This window comes from Camellia sinensis, chromosome 4 (genome assembly GCF_055761805.1).
Source record: "Camellia sinensis isolate YWXY chromosome 4, ASM5576180v1, whole genome shotgun sequence".
In the NCBI taxonomy this organism is placed as follows: Eukaryota; Viridiplantae; Streptophyta; class Magnoliopsida; order Ericales; family Theaceae; genus Camellia; species Camellia sinensis.
The window spans coordinates 139,390,453-139,405,394 of NC_138964.1; the positions used below are offsets into that span (position 1 = coordinate 139,390,453).

The 14,942-nt window shown below is 36.7% G+C and overlaps 1 protein-coding gene across 3 annotated transcripts in view; it reads left to right on the forward strand.

Moving 5' to 3' along the window:
- The first annotated feature begins 3,240 nt into the window (after window positions 1–3,240).
- Window positions 3,241–14,942, forward strand: part of LOC114290167 (alpha-galactosidase) — a 42,555-nt gene continuing 30,853 nt past the window's right edge. Inside the window, exons 1-2 of one of the 3 annotated variants that reach the window (XM_082866311.1) lie at window positions 3,261–3,627; window positions 5,427–5,477. Coding sequence is in view for 2 of the 3 variants with exons in the window: in XM_028234039.2 (XP_028089840.2) it covers window positions 3,431–3,627 (197 nt within the window). In the remaining variant the exon portion in view is untranslated. Of the gene's footprint in view, window positions 3,628–5,426; window positions 5,478–14,942 lie in introns of all 3 variants that reach the window. The other 2 variants (XM_028234039.2, XM_028234040.2) reach the window with 2 other exon arrangements.

The following is a 14,942-nucleotide window of genomic DNA, read 5'->3' on the forward strand; positions in this document are numbered from 1 at the left end:
GTGTTCGTAAGGCAAACAATTTGTAGTGCTGCTATTGTTTGTGGTAAGATCATTTCATCCTGGGAGATAGACGTCCAAATTCTGAAAGCACCGTGGAGAGGACGAATCTGTCTTAAGGACATAGTGTTAAACACTGGACTTGATCAGAAAAGTTATTCAAATGAATTAACCAAGTAAGTTGTTTAATTTTATTCTGTTTTTATTTGTTTATTTAATCAGATTTTATTTTTATTTTTGTAACAAAATAAAATCTGTGGTTTTATTTATTTATTTTTATTTCGAGTTTGATTTTTGTAATCAAACAAATTCTCTCCTTTTCTCTATTTCTTTTATTCTTGTTGTTGTTTTGTACACAACAGAATTTAATCTTTTTAAATACAGTGAAGATTGTCCAACACTGATTAGTATTACGTTTTTGTACATAAATTGTTAATTCTATATGTTTAAAGTGTGATTTTGTATAATAGTTGAATTAGTTCTAAACAATCATCTAAATACTTTTGTTTGCAAAACGCCGACATGTATTCAAATAAATTGTGAGTAATATTTTGTGATTATATTGTGAAAAATGTGATTCCAAACAGAATCAAACTTCATTTTACTGGTTCAGTCTGATTTGGTTATTAGTTTTTTATTATTTGATTTCAAATTTCATAAATCCGTGAGTAGTTTGATCGTTTAGTCATTAGTTTACTCTTAAATAAACCAAATCGAATTATGCTCACCTTTTAATAGGACGACTTAAAACTTAATGTGACTCTATTTATCATTTGTTGTGAGTTTATTTACTATTGAATATAATAAATCTCATGATTAATATAATTACACCGATCTCTCATTTAGGAAAGTTAAAACAATTGTAATTAATGCTGATTATATGTAAACACAAGAATGAAAAAGGATAAAATAATATTTCAATATTAAAAAATATCGTCAATTTTTTTATTCATATAACTAACAAAATGTTATAAATAAATAAACTAAATATTATGTAAATTAAATTTTGAAAGAAGTCTAATACAATTATGTCAAATTTTATAAAAGTCAATCTATTTTTTATATCTGATCCAAAAAAAATTCTGTTGTTTAAATCCTTAAAAAGATTAGCGTAATTTTTTTTTATTTTTTTATTTTTCCCTGTATTTTGAAACAATTTGATATAAAACCCAATACATAAAAGGTGACTCCTTATTCTTAAAAAATAAAAATAAAAATAAAAATAAAAATAAAAGTCACCCTGGCAAAACCGGCGATTTCCGGTGGATAAAGTGCCTTGAGAGTGAAATTACATTAATAATGCTTGAGACCACTAAAAGTAGGGGTGAGTATGGTCTGGATTGGATTGAATTAGAGGAAAATTAGGACCAATTCGTTATCTACGGATCCTAAAAAATTGGAACCAATCCAATCCGTTTAAATCGTGAAATCAATCCGAACCAATCCATTTAAATACGGATTGGATCGGTTTAGGACCACGGATTTATATAATTAAATAACAAATAAATATATATAACACTTTATTTTCATAAAAATATAAATATAGCACCATATTAGTTTCGCAATAGCAATATATTTTTTCATAATAGCGACAAAACTGTTCTAGAATTTAAGCAACCATAAAGAAACTAGTTCCACAATAAGTATTTAGACCATTACAAATTAACACTAATGTTGTGTTTGGTTGGGGAATTTGAGCAGGGATTTGGAAAGGGAAATGGAAAAGGTAGGTGAAATGAGAATAAAATATACCTAAATTTCACATAGTTTCACACACCTTTTCTCATTCCCTTTCCAAATCCCTCTCTAAATCCTCCAACCAAACACAGCACAAAAGCTAGCAAACAAAAGTAATAAAAGAAGATACTATGCAAATTTAGGTTTGGATTTAAGTTTTATATGAAATAAGAGAAGATACTATGCAGGAGGGTGTATAATAAAAATATAGACTATTTGTATACGGTCCGGATCAGTTCCAATCTGAAACCATGGGATTCAATCCGGAACTAATCCGTGAACTACGGATTTTTAATTTTTCAATCCGGAACCGAACCACGGATTCAAAAAACCAATCTAAACCTACTGGATTGGACTGGACTGAATCGGATTACGGACTTCACGGATTCCTTGCTCAGTCCTAACGAAAAGTGGTGCTCTAAAAGTATCACTGGTGATGTGGCAATTGGCAGAATCCACTGCTTGTGTTTTTTTTTTTTTTTAATTTATTTAAAAAACTTGTCAACTCATTAATAATGCTTTAGAGCATCACATTTAGAGGGATATATCATTACAATTTATGTATGGTGAAGAAAATTATTTTTCTGTACTGTAGTTGGATCCGACTATCAGTACATAAATTGGTACACAGATAAACAAATAAAAGGATAATATTATCCTTCAAATTGTAAACTATTAGCCCGAGCACATTAAAATTAAACTATTAGCCCCAGTACATTACAATATAACAATTTGTTTAGTTAGAGTTTTTCAAAAATATTTTTTAGAAAATTTTATTTTCTTATTTTACATATTTTTTTATTTTTTCCAAAATTTTTAATATTTTAAATAATTTTTAAAATTTTTAGACATGCTTAACATAAATATACTTAAAAAATAAAAAAAAATTATGAAAAAATCTTTTAAAAATTCACAAAATACCAAAAATATAAAAAAAATGTGAGAATTCAATATATTTTTTATTTTTATATATTTATTAATTTTTTAAAATATTTTTTCATAAATTTTTTACTTTTTAGATATATCTAAATAAGGTACATTTCAAAAAGTAAAAAAATATTTAAAAATTTAAAAATATTTACTAAAAATAAAAATAAAAAATACAAAAATCAAAAAAATCAATTTTATTAATTTATTCAAATTATATCAACTCTCTATTTTTTTTTTTACATATTTTTATAATAAAATAAAATAAAAAATACAACTTATAAACTATACACAAACCAACGATTGAAACAAAAAGAGGTATAGGCGATAATCTCAATGGAGGAAACACACATGCGAAGCGACAAGATCGAGATGGGTGCCACAAATAAAATATCTTTGCGTGCATATGGTCCCCATTGCTAAAGTGACCCACCCCTAATCATCACAAAAATTGAGTAATTTCGGATAGAGAGTTGTTTGAGGGCACAATTTTGTGATTATAATGGTTTAAAATTGTCAAAATGATAATTTTGACAATTTTAAACCATTATAACCTTGAAAATTATAACCCTCTAACATTGTTGTTTCGAATAAATCTATTCACAACCCAACAGAATTATGAACCTACTGTTCTACCTCCGGCGAGAACTATGATCATTTCATCATCATCATAACTCTCTCTCTCTCTCTCTATATATATATATAGATAAATGTATGTGTGTATAATTGGAGTAAGTTGTGTGTATAATTGTTGTTGATTTGTGGAAATATGAGTGGTGGTGGTTTTCCATCAACGAGAGGCTGCCCCCACCGGCAGGGGTGGTTGACGGCGTTATTGGCGGCGGTGTTATTGTCCACTGGATCTACTCCGGTGGCGGCGAGGCTACAGAGCACTTCCTCAAATTCCATGGAAGTGACTCGGAGAACACTTATGGACAATGGACTCGGCCTTACACCTCAGATGGGGTACTCTCTCTCCCTCTCTCTCTCTCTCTCTCACTCATTTATATATATATCATTTTTATCTGTATAAAAATGATCACAGATACAACATTTCATGATCGATCACTCACAAGAGTATGTAGGAATTCCAACATTTCACAGTGTGAGTTTTAATTACTTCGTTCTTCGAAAAAAAAATAAAAAACTGAAACGGATCACAGAATCAAAGGTTTGAGTGTTCTGTGATTGGGTTCTGCAATAAATTTCTCTGCTTGTGAAATATATGTGAAAAAAAAAGTGTTTTACAATACTCAAAAAAAAAATATTAAAAATAAATAAATTGAGTACAAATTTTTCTATCAATTATTTTTATTTTATTTTTTATCAAACCCTCTTATGTATGTGTGTGGATGTTTTGTGAATCCCACACGTGAGGGTTCGCTAAAAACTTGACAAATAGTATGTATATGTGGCATAATTGAAGAGTCCGGATCGTCGGCCGCCCTTTTCTGCAACCCATCTTGCATGCAGCACCCCAAAACGACGTCGTTTTGGAACAAATTTTCAAGAAAAAAAAAAACAGAATAGAACTCAGAAAGGGGGAAGAAGAAAGAAAGCAGCGATGGGTGACCCACACCACCGTGAACCCAACCACCGCGACCCCTATAGCCGGCAACCTTCGGCCTTCTTCACCTATGGCACCACCACCTTCCCACCATTGTCGCCGCCCACTTTCCCATCCTCTTCTCTCTCTCTCTCTCTCTCTCTCTCTCTCTCGCGATCTTGATCTCGCCACCATCTCGATCGAAAGAAGAAAAAGAAGAGAATGAAGATGAAGGAGGTGGAATGGGTTTGAGACGGCGGTGCTATGGCAATCGAGAGAGAGAGAGAGAGAGAGACTTGAGAGAGAGAATTCAAGGTTTTGATTTTTTGGTGATGAACTTTGATTGTTCATCATATTTTTTAGCCCATGATTTGAGAATAAGACTCTCTCTCTCTCTCTCTCTCTCTCTCTCTCTCTTAAAAGTTTCACTTTCTCTCTCTATAAATACTCACTCGGATATTCTCTGAATTACTCGGCAGCCTCCATACAATTGACTTGAGCTCTAAGGTACACCAAAGACCCACAAAATTATTTTAAATTATTTTCTTTTAATCAATCTTAATTTGTCACTTTTCCATTGTCTTAAAGCTATCAGCTTTCTAATGCTAAATCTTTTTGGATTCGATTTTGGGTTGAATCGAATCAAATCGGTTTAATTCTGGATTCCCTGTTTCTGAATTGGGTGGATCGTGGTTGATTTGTTCTTGTTGGCAGTTGTGATCTCTGTAGGTGTATGTTTTTCAAAGGTTTTGATTGGTTTCACTCTGTTTTGTACTTGAATTGATGTGAATTTGATGGGTTTTGAGTTTGATATCTAGGTTTTGATTGTTTAGACATGGGTTTTCTATATGTTTATCTGTTCTTTTGGTTTGTTATGTTGATGGAAGCAATCAGAGATAAGAGATGTAGATTTGTTTTTTCATAGCATCTGATATAGTAATGAATTGGGCACAGTTCTATTGATTATTTGCTTGAGAGAGAGAGAGAGAGAGAGAGAGGAGAGGAAGGAAAGGTGGGTTGCAGCAGTGATGGTAGGGAGGTGGTGGCGTCGTAGGTGAAGGAGGCCGAAGGTTGCCAACTATAGGGGTTACGGTGGTGTGGATTACCCACCGCTGCTTTCTTTCTTCTTCCCCCTTTTTGAGTTCTCTTCTATTTTTTTGTTTTTTTCATTTTTTCTTCAAAATTTGCCCCAAAATGACGTCGTTTTGGGGCGCTGCAGGAAGGGTTACAGATAAGGGCGGCCGAAAATTCGAACTCATAGTTGAAAAGGGTATGCTCCCTCCATACTTTTATCTTTTATATTTTATTTTTTAAAATTTATTTTAAGTTTATAATAATAATTTAAATCGTTCATCTTGTAAATTTCATAATAAAAAATATTTGTGCAAAAAATCAATTTCATCGAATATTAATGAATACATAAATAAATAGTTTTTTGTTTTATATAATGAAAGGTTTAAATTTAAACTCACAATTACTATCTATTTTAAAAAAATAAGATACAATTTATCTATATATCTAGTGATATCTGATGTGAGGAAGTTAACTTCTCCATCAAAAAACAAGAAGAAAAGAGAAGATTGGCTTCTCTGCTTGAAGAAGACTAGAAGGATCACAATGAAAGCTCCTGAATGATCTAGAACTAGTTGAAGAAAACCATCTTGAATTGAAGCTCCTGAAGGTCAACAATGGAGGCGCCTTGAAACTTCCCAAACGCGTCTGAAACACGATGTTTTGGCGTCACCTCTTGCGCATCTCATCCTCAGAGAAAACCTATAAATAGATAGGTAATGAATTGTATTTGGCATGCAAACATTGAATTGAAGAAAAAGAAGAAGAAGAAGAAGAAAGTGGTGAGGAAGCACAAATGAATTGTAATCTCTCCAAATTTTGAAATTGTTGAAATCAACTTATGAATACACCAGGAGGTCCGTCTCGTCGAGAGGAGTTCGACGGTATAAAGAACAAGTTCGTACGACCCTAGCACGCACCCCTACGCGTCTTCTAATGATTGGCGCGTGGGCCCACTCTTAGCCACATGCACTTATGCTCGCTGAAGGAAGAAGAAGCGTCAACCCAAACGTGACACGCACCACACGCGCGTGGACTGAAGCCAAGTCGAACAACCGTCGCACCACCGCTCTATGCCGAAAGGACATGTGTTGCATGTGTTTGACCGTGGCGTCATCATCACGTCATCGCTGACTGCCACATCAGCACACCCCGTCAGCGTTGACCGAGCTATGTTGTCGTTGACCGAAGACACGTCACCTGCTACGTTAGTGCCACATCATCTTTGACTGCCATGTTATCCGCCATGTCAGCTGCCTAGTCAGCAACAGAATATTCCCCATTTGTAGCGGAATATGTTGACGGAATATTCTCTTGAATAACGAAATATTCCTGAAAGGTTTTGGTCAGTTTTGGGAGCACCTTTGGGCCGATTTTTGACGTAGGGAGAGTAGCCCCCAGCTAAATCGACCGTTCTAGATGCAACCGCGCTATCTGTCTTAAGATTCGAATCTAAATTTCACGAGGTTGTCAAGGGTGTTAGTATTCCAAACTATTTTAGCCGTCCCGAAGAAGGGCTCTTTTGGTGGTTTTAGAATTTTGAAAAAGAATGGCTGAAAAAATAGCTCCAACAAGTAACCAAGGAAGAAAGAGTTCAATCTCCAGTGCCAAGTTCAAGGTTGAGAAGTTCGATGGAACAAACAACTTTAGCATGTGGCAATGCGAAGTCTTGGACGTGTTCATCCAATAGGAATTGGATATCGCTTTGGAGGACAAACCTGCAAAAATGTCTGACAAAGATTGGAACAAGATCAACCAGCTAGCTTGTGGTACCATCCGATTATGTCTTGCAAAGGATCAGAAGTATTCTGTCATGAAGGAGACGAATGTCAAAGATCTCTGGAAGAAGTTGGATGACAAACACATGACGAAAAGCATAGAGAATCGGTTATACTTGAAGAAGAAATTCTTCTGGTTTCAGTATAAAGAAGGAATTTTGATGTCCGAATACTTGAATGACTTTAACAAGACTCTGCCGATCTACTCAATCTGAATGTTGAAGATGAAGATAAGGCTTTATTGCTGCTAAATTCCTTACCCGATGAATATCAGTACTTGATTACCACATTGCTCTATGGGAAAGAAGAAATTAAGTTTGAAGATGTGTCTAACACATTGGTTAACAATGAGTACCAAAAAAAGGATAAGAAGGCCCATTATCAAGACATCAGGTGAAGCCTTAGTTGTACAGGAAAGATCGGAGGAGGAGGAGAAGAAGCAATTTGGGAGAGGGTCAAACAGAAGCAGTAAGAGCAAATCCCGCTCTATGTCTAAGGAACTGTCAACTAGAAGAATACCCACTATAGATGAATGTGCCCTTTGTCGAAAGAAAGGACACTAAAAAGCTGATTGTCCAAAAAATAATGACAATGAGACATCTATAGTCAGCCTTGCTCAAGAGAATGAAGATTCAGATTGTGTTTGTATTTCTTTATTGTTTTTGTGTCATTTTGATAAATGGATTATGGATTCTGGATGTAGTTTCCACATGTGTCCTAACCGAGACTGGTTTTCTGCCTTTGAGAAGTTAGATAGTGAAACAATTCTTATGGGTAACGACGACACTTGTAAGACAATGGGAAGAGGAAGCATCCACTTGAAGATGCATGATGGAACAGTTTGAGTTCTGAAAGAAGTGCGGTATATACCAAAATTGAAGAAGAATCTCATCTCGCTGGGCGCTTTAGCATCCAAAGGTTTCAACACTACCTTGGAAAGTAGAGATCTCATAATAGTATTGGGCACTCGAGTTATCATGAAAGGAAACAAGAAGAAGAATTTGTTCTTCGTGCAAGGGAGTACAGTTGTAGGTGAAGTGGCCACCAACAGTAGAAAAAATGAAGAAGTTGATAAAGTTGACACAAATTGCACGAAGAATAAAGTCAAGTTCAAGACAACAGTACATTGTACGGAAGAAAAGATGGACAATGTGCATACTAATGTATAGGGGCCTTCCAGAGTTACATCAAAAGAAGGTAAGCACTAGTTTGTCACATCTATTGAAGAATATTCTCATCGTGTTTGGGTGTACACTATGAAGAATCAGAATGAAGTTGTGAACATCTTCACAATATGGAAGAAGATGATGGAAAACCAGACTGGCAGAAAATTGAAGACCTTAAGATCAGACAATTGTGGAGCGAACATTACTGATCCGTTGAAGGAACTCAGTCAAAAAGAAAGTATAGTATATCATATCACTGAAAGGCAAAGTCCACAACAGAATGGAATGGCATAACAGATGAACAATACTCCATTAGAAAAGGTGCGTTGTATGCTTGCTCAATCCAGTTTAGGCAAGCAATTGAATGAAGCTGTGACATATGCAAGCCACCTTATCAACCGTCTGCCGACTGCTGCAAATGAAGGAAGAACATCTTTGAAGGTATGGTTCGGCAGTCATACTAACGACTATGATCAATTGCATACATTTGGTAGTCCGACTTACTATCATGTGCAGGAAAGTAAACTTGATCCTAGAGCCAAGAAATAAGTATTCTTGGGCTTTAGTCGTGAAGTAAAAGGGTACATGCTTTGGTGCCTTGAATTGAAGAAGGTCATAGCTAGTTGACATGTCACATTTAGTGAGTCTGAAATGCTTAAGCAACTTAAGCCTGAAGACTCTAGTGAACAGAACAAAGCCATTGGAACGCAACAAGTGGAGTTTGATGCACTAGTAGACTTAAAAGAACAAATTGAAGAAGAACCAGTCACGGCAATATCGTAGCAATCAGAGTCTATTGCTACGAGGAAGTCGAATAGAAAGACCAGAAAACCAGCAAGATATGTGAATATGGTATCTTATGCATTTCCAGCAGTTGGGAATGATAATCTCAACAACTGAAGCAACCAAGAAGAACCCCGAGCAAGAAAAGCTAGCTGAAGAAGAAGTACAGAATCTGCACAAGAACAAGACTTGGGGTTTGATACAATTACCAAACAAAAAGAAGAAAATCGGTTGCAAATGGAAATTCACCAATAAGAATGGTGATTTGAAAGAAAAAATTTTCCTATCTCAACCTGAAAGGTTTTGAGTAGTTGGAAAGGAAAATTTCATTTGGAAGAAGAAATCTCTCTACAGAATGAAGCAATCACCACGACAGTGGTATGATCGGTCTAATGATTTTTCGGTTACACACAAGAAGACTCTTGGTATAGAGAATCCCCAAGATAGGGTTAGGGTCAAAAGCACAGTGCATCTCTCCTAGCAGAAGAAAACCAATAGAAGAAGAACAGAACTGAAGTTAAGTTCATATAGTGTATGAACTTAATCCATTTGGAGCAAATGTAAGCACCTTCGGGTGCATGGCAACGTTGATTTCTCACTATATACTTTGGATGGAGAACTTTCCCCAAGGTGGAGAATTGTGAGGAAGTTAGCTTCAACTTTTCTATAAAGAAAAAAGAAGAAAAGAGAAGATTGGCTTCTCTGCTTGAAGAAGACTAGAAGGATCAAGATGGAAGCTCCTAGATGATCCAGAAGCAGCGGAAGAAAACCATTTTGAATTGAAGCTCTTGAAGGTCAACAATGGAGGCACCTTGAAGCTTCCCGAACGCGTTCGAAACGCGGTGTTTTGACGTCACCACTTGCGCATCTCATCCTCAGAGGAAACCTATAAATAGATATGTAATGAATTGTATTTGGTATGCAAACATTGAATTGAAGAAGAAGAGAGTGGGGAGAAAACACGAGTGAATTGTAATCTCTCCAAATATGCAGAATTCCACTGCCCGTGGAGTAAACAATTGCCGAACCTCGTAAAATCTGTGTGTTTCTCTCTAGTGTGTGTTTGTTTGCATCAATTTGTGGCTCTCTGGCCTAACATCTGATGAAATGAATTTTCTGCATAACTCTTCTAAATTGTTGGGATTACGAGATAAACGGTTTAAATTATTAATGTGAGCCTAAAATAGAGCCCAAAAATAAAATATGAAGGAATATGAAAGAAAATAGTATGGAATGGAAGGGAGCCATTCCCGGTTGAAAATATAATTTTGATTAAATTACACTTTTCACTTTTGTATAGTTTGAAGGGATATTCATTTTCTCCAGTTTCGCTCTGTCGCACCTGGGTTTTTCCTGTCCCATTGAAGAAGTGTAGCAGGGATAGGTTTTACTTCCTCCACCCTAATTGTATTTATTATATATATTTATATATACTATGTAATTTAATTTTTTTTCACCATAATCAAATTAAAATACTAAAATATTATACTTACTATTTAGGAAAATTTACTTATAAATCCCATCTTGAGGAATAGTAATCCATTTAGTCTCATAGATTTTTTTATAAACTAATTAGTCTCATTGATTTTGAAAAGGTAGATTTAATATATTGTTTAGAAATTAGATTTATAATTATACCCTTATTTCTATATATATATATATATTGGTGCTAAAAAGGTAAGATACACAATCTTTGGGAATCAAATTTGGGATAATTTTTTTATGAAAATCTTTTTTATTTGGAAAACATTTCAAAAGGAGTACAAAAATGACTTGAAATGTTAAAATCCACCTACTCTCCACCTACTTCACCCACTTAAACCTACTCCACTAAACCTAACCCACTACACCACTACCACCTCACCTACTCCACTAAACCTAACCCACTACACCACTACCACCTCCACTTCACCTACTCCTTACCTACTACACACTCACCCTCTTCTATATATAGGAATCATGAATCATTGTAATAGATATCAATAAACATCAATCAATAATACATAAATTCTTACATGGTATCAGAGCAAGGTTAAGACCTTAGTATTTCTCGCTTCACCGGCGGGCGGCAACCTCGCCTTGGCCGCCCGCCGGACCTCAACCTATTCCGCTTATTTTCTACACATACCTTGACTTCTTCAACATTTTCTTACACCCCTCCTCCGCTATGTCGGCGGCGGCACCCGCATCATCGTCTAGCCTCTATCGCCGTTCACCTTGCCTCTCACATATCCGTGGTTGTACTCTTACTCGTCGTCGTCGTTGGCGTTTCTGGCACTGCTTTTCTGCTCGTCACTGCTGTTTTTTTTCCCGATTTGCTCTCTCTCTCTTAGCCATGGATTTGGGTGTGGGGTGTAGAGCTGTGGCTCTGTTGTTGGTAGCCATGTTTGCTGGCTTGAAGGTTTCAATGGCAGCAGTGTACAAGGTTGGGGACTCCGCTGGTTGAACCATCATTGGGAATATTGATTACAAGGCCTGGGCTGCTTCCAAGACGTTTCATGTTGGAGATGTCATCATTTTCGAATACAATTTTCAATGTCACGTGTTGCAAGTGCCCCACAAAGAATACCAAGCCCGCAGAAGTGTAAGACAGTAACATGCATCTTCACATACAGCTTGGGTAATGTGTAACTATCAACAGCACAAGCTTCTTGGACATCCCTCTCTCTCTCTCTCCATGGACCCAACATCATCATCATGCACCCACTCTATCTCCCTCTCTCTCATCTTTTTCCACTTTCAAACCCACTTTAATCATATCTCTCCTTTCTCTTAATTTATTCCATCCACAAATATTTTTCTCTATTTTCTTTATCCATTATTTTCTTTTATTTTATTTTTCTTATTAAACAAAACAACACCACAAAATAACACCAACAACATTCCACAACCTTGTCATTTTATTCATATCAGGGGATCAACCCCGATCACACTTTTACATCCAAAAAAAAAAAAAAAAAAAAAAAAAAAAAAAGAAAAAGAAAACCCACACAAACAAAAACAAAACTACCACACCCACAGTGGGATTTTTCTTCTCTACTCAGCCGCCGGTCTTTTCTTCTTGCCTCCGTCCTGGGTGGTCATTGCCGGTGTTGCCTCCGTGCTTCCTAGACCACCAAGCAAGTTGCCTCCTCCCTGCTCCTCCACTACAGCATACGGTGGACCTCCAAATCGGAACATCACGGTGGCCTTCCGCTTCAGCTCCTTATTTTCCGCCTTTAGCACACTTAACTCTGCTCGCGCATCCTTATACATGCGTTGGAGCAGAGCTAGTTGGGCGTTTAACTGCTGCACCTCATTTGTCCTACTCTGCAGCCGGTTCGACAAATTTGTAACCGCAGTCATGGTTTCCACACATGACTTCAATGTATACTGATTGGCCTCCACATCCGACTGCACTGCCATTCTTTGCTCCACCGACCGCATCGGAAAGTTCAACAGAGCAAAACCAGAGGTGTTTGGTTGAGGTTCACGGGCCTCCGCACCAGTTATCTCTCTTGTTGACTCGTTGAGGTCGGGAAAGAGAGTGAGTAGACCACGGGATGAAGAGGCCATATTCTGGGTAGCTGAACGGGAAGAAGAGGCCATGTTTTTTGGGTTGCTGAATGTTTCAGCGAAATAGCAATTTCAGACTGATAATGTTCGGAAGGGGAGTGTTTCAAGATTTGCAGCTCTTAGAGGCAATCTCTCAGAAAAACGAATATCTCTCTCAGAAAATGAAGAGTTTTTCAGAAGTTTTTTCCCAGGTTTTTTTGTCTTCGCTTCTGCCTCAAGCACAGCCTCCGCATTGGTTTATATCGACACTGACGACGCGGCCGACACGCCACTCTGTCGCTCACGTGCCTCGCCGCGTCTCCGGCTCACCTTTTGATGGCTCGACGCTTTCTGTCGGGCACGACTTTTGATGAAGTGGGCGCGCCTTTTGAGGGCGCAACTTTTGATGGCACGTCTTTTTATGGATTGGGCACGCATTTTGATGGCACGTCTTTTTATGGATTGGGCACGCCTTTTGATGGCACGCCTTTTGAAAGATTGGGCACACCTTTTGAGGGTGCGACTTTTTAGGGGTCCGACAAGACTCTGTAAACTGTCCCGACATTGATTCCGGTTAGCTCCTTCATGGGTCCGACAAGACTCTGTAAACTGTCTCGACATTGATTCTGGTTAGCTCCTTTATGGGTCCGACAAGACTCTGTAAACTGTCCCGACATTGATTCCGGTTAGCTCCTTTATGGGTCCGACAAGACTCTGTAAACTGTCCCGACATTGATTCCGGTTAGTTTCTACAAGGGTCCAGCAAGACTCTGTAAACTGTCACAACATTGTCTGCTACAACGGTCCGCCATGACCCCGTAAACTGTCTTCTACATCGGTCCGACATGACCCCATAAACTGTCTTCTACATCGGTCTGACACGACCACACAGTGTCTGCTACAACGGTCCGACATGACCCCATAAACTGTCTTCTACATCGGTCTGACACTGCCATCCAGTGTCCTCTACACCGTTATGACACCACCATACAGTGTCCTCTACATGGTTATGACACCCCATACAGTGTCCTCTACAACGTTATGACACCACCATCCAGTGTCTTCACCAATGGTCTGACACGACCATACAGTGTCTCTTATTCTCTTTTATTTTTATGTATTTTCTTGTTTTGTTACTCTCTCCAAACTCAAGTTGGTTAGTTCCTATCCCCCTTGAGTTTGCGGGGGGCTGTTAAAATCCACCTACTCTCCACCTACTTCACCCACTTAAACCTACTCCACTAAACCTAACCCACTACACCACTACCACCTCACCTACTCCACTAAACCTAACCCACTACACCACTACCACCTCCACTTCACCTACTCCTTACCTACTACACACTCACCCTCTTCTATATATAGGAATCATGAATCATTGTAATAGATATCAATAAACATCAATCAATAATACATAAATTCTTACATGAAATATGAGATTTTTCAAATATTCTAAAAGGATATAGGGTTCTTCAAACATCTCAAAAGGAGTACAAAAACTTCTTAGTAAGTTTTAGGCAAATATATAATTTCAAACTATAACACTCTAATGTAACATTCAAACGTAACATTCAAACGTAACACTCCAAAAAAACTTCTTAGTGTAATACTCTAATGTAACACACAAAAAAACTTCTTGGTGTATTTTTTTCCAAATGTAACACTCTAATATAACACTCTAAAAAAAGTATGTGGGATTCTTCAAACCATTCCAAAAGGAGTGCAAAAATTAGACAAATGTGTAGTTTAGACAAATGTGTAGTTTTACGTTTGGAAAAAGTATGCCAAAATTTTTGTGTGTGTTGTATTGAAATGTTACGTTTGGAAAAAATACACTAAGAAGTTTTTTGTTACGTTTAGAAAAAGTACAATAAAGAATTTTTTAGTGTTTTACATTAGAGTGTTACGTTATTGGAGTGTTACATTGGAGTATATTTTTGTTCGTAATGTGATATTTGTTCCAGAAGGAGGAAAAATTCAAAACCTTAATAGTGCAAATTGCCTAAATGTGTAATTTCACATTTGAGAAACCCACTTTTATCCCTAAAAATTAAACTCAAATGTGTAAATGAGTACTATTTTGTGTAATTTCCGCTTTAATGAGACTTGTGTTCATGAGAAAAAAAAAATGAGGATTAAACAGTTCACCAGATCACATTTTGAGATTTATTGGTGCTTTACCCTAATATTTTTTTTTTATTTTATATCTTATAATTTTCATTAAATATAAATTATTATCCATAATATATTATATTTTCTATAATTTTTATTGATATTTTCATTTTTCAACTTACAAATTAATCCATCTTCTGCCCTGGACTCAACCCGCCACTGTCAACCACCGATTTGCCCTCAATATGATACGGGGCGGGAACGAATTATTACAAACCCCTCCAAAATTCG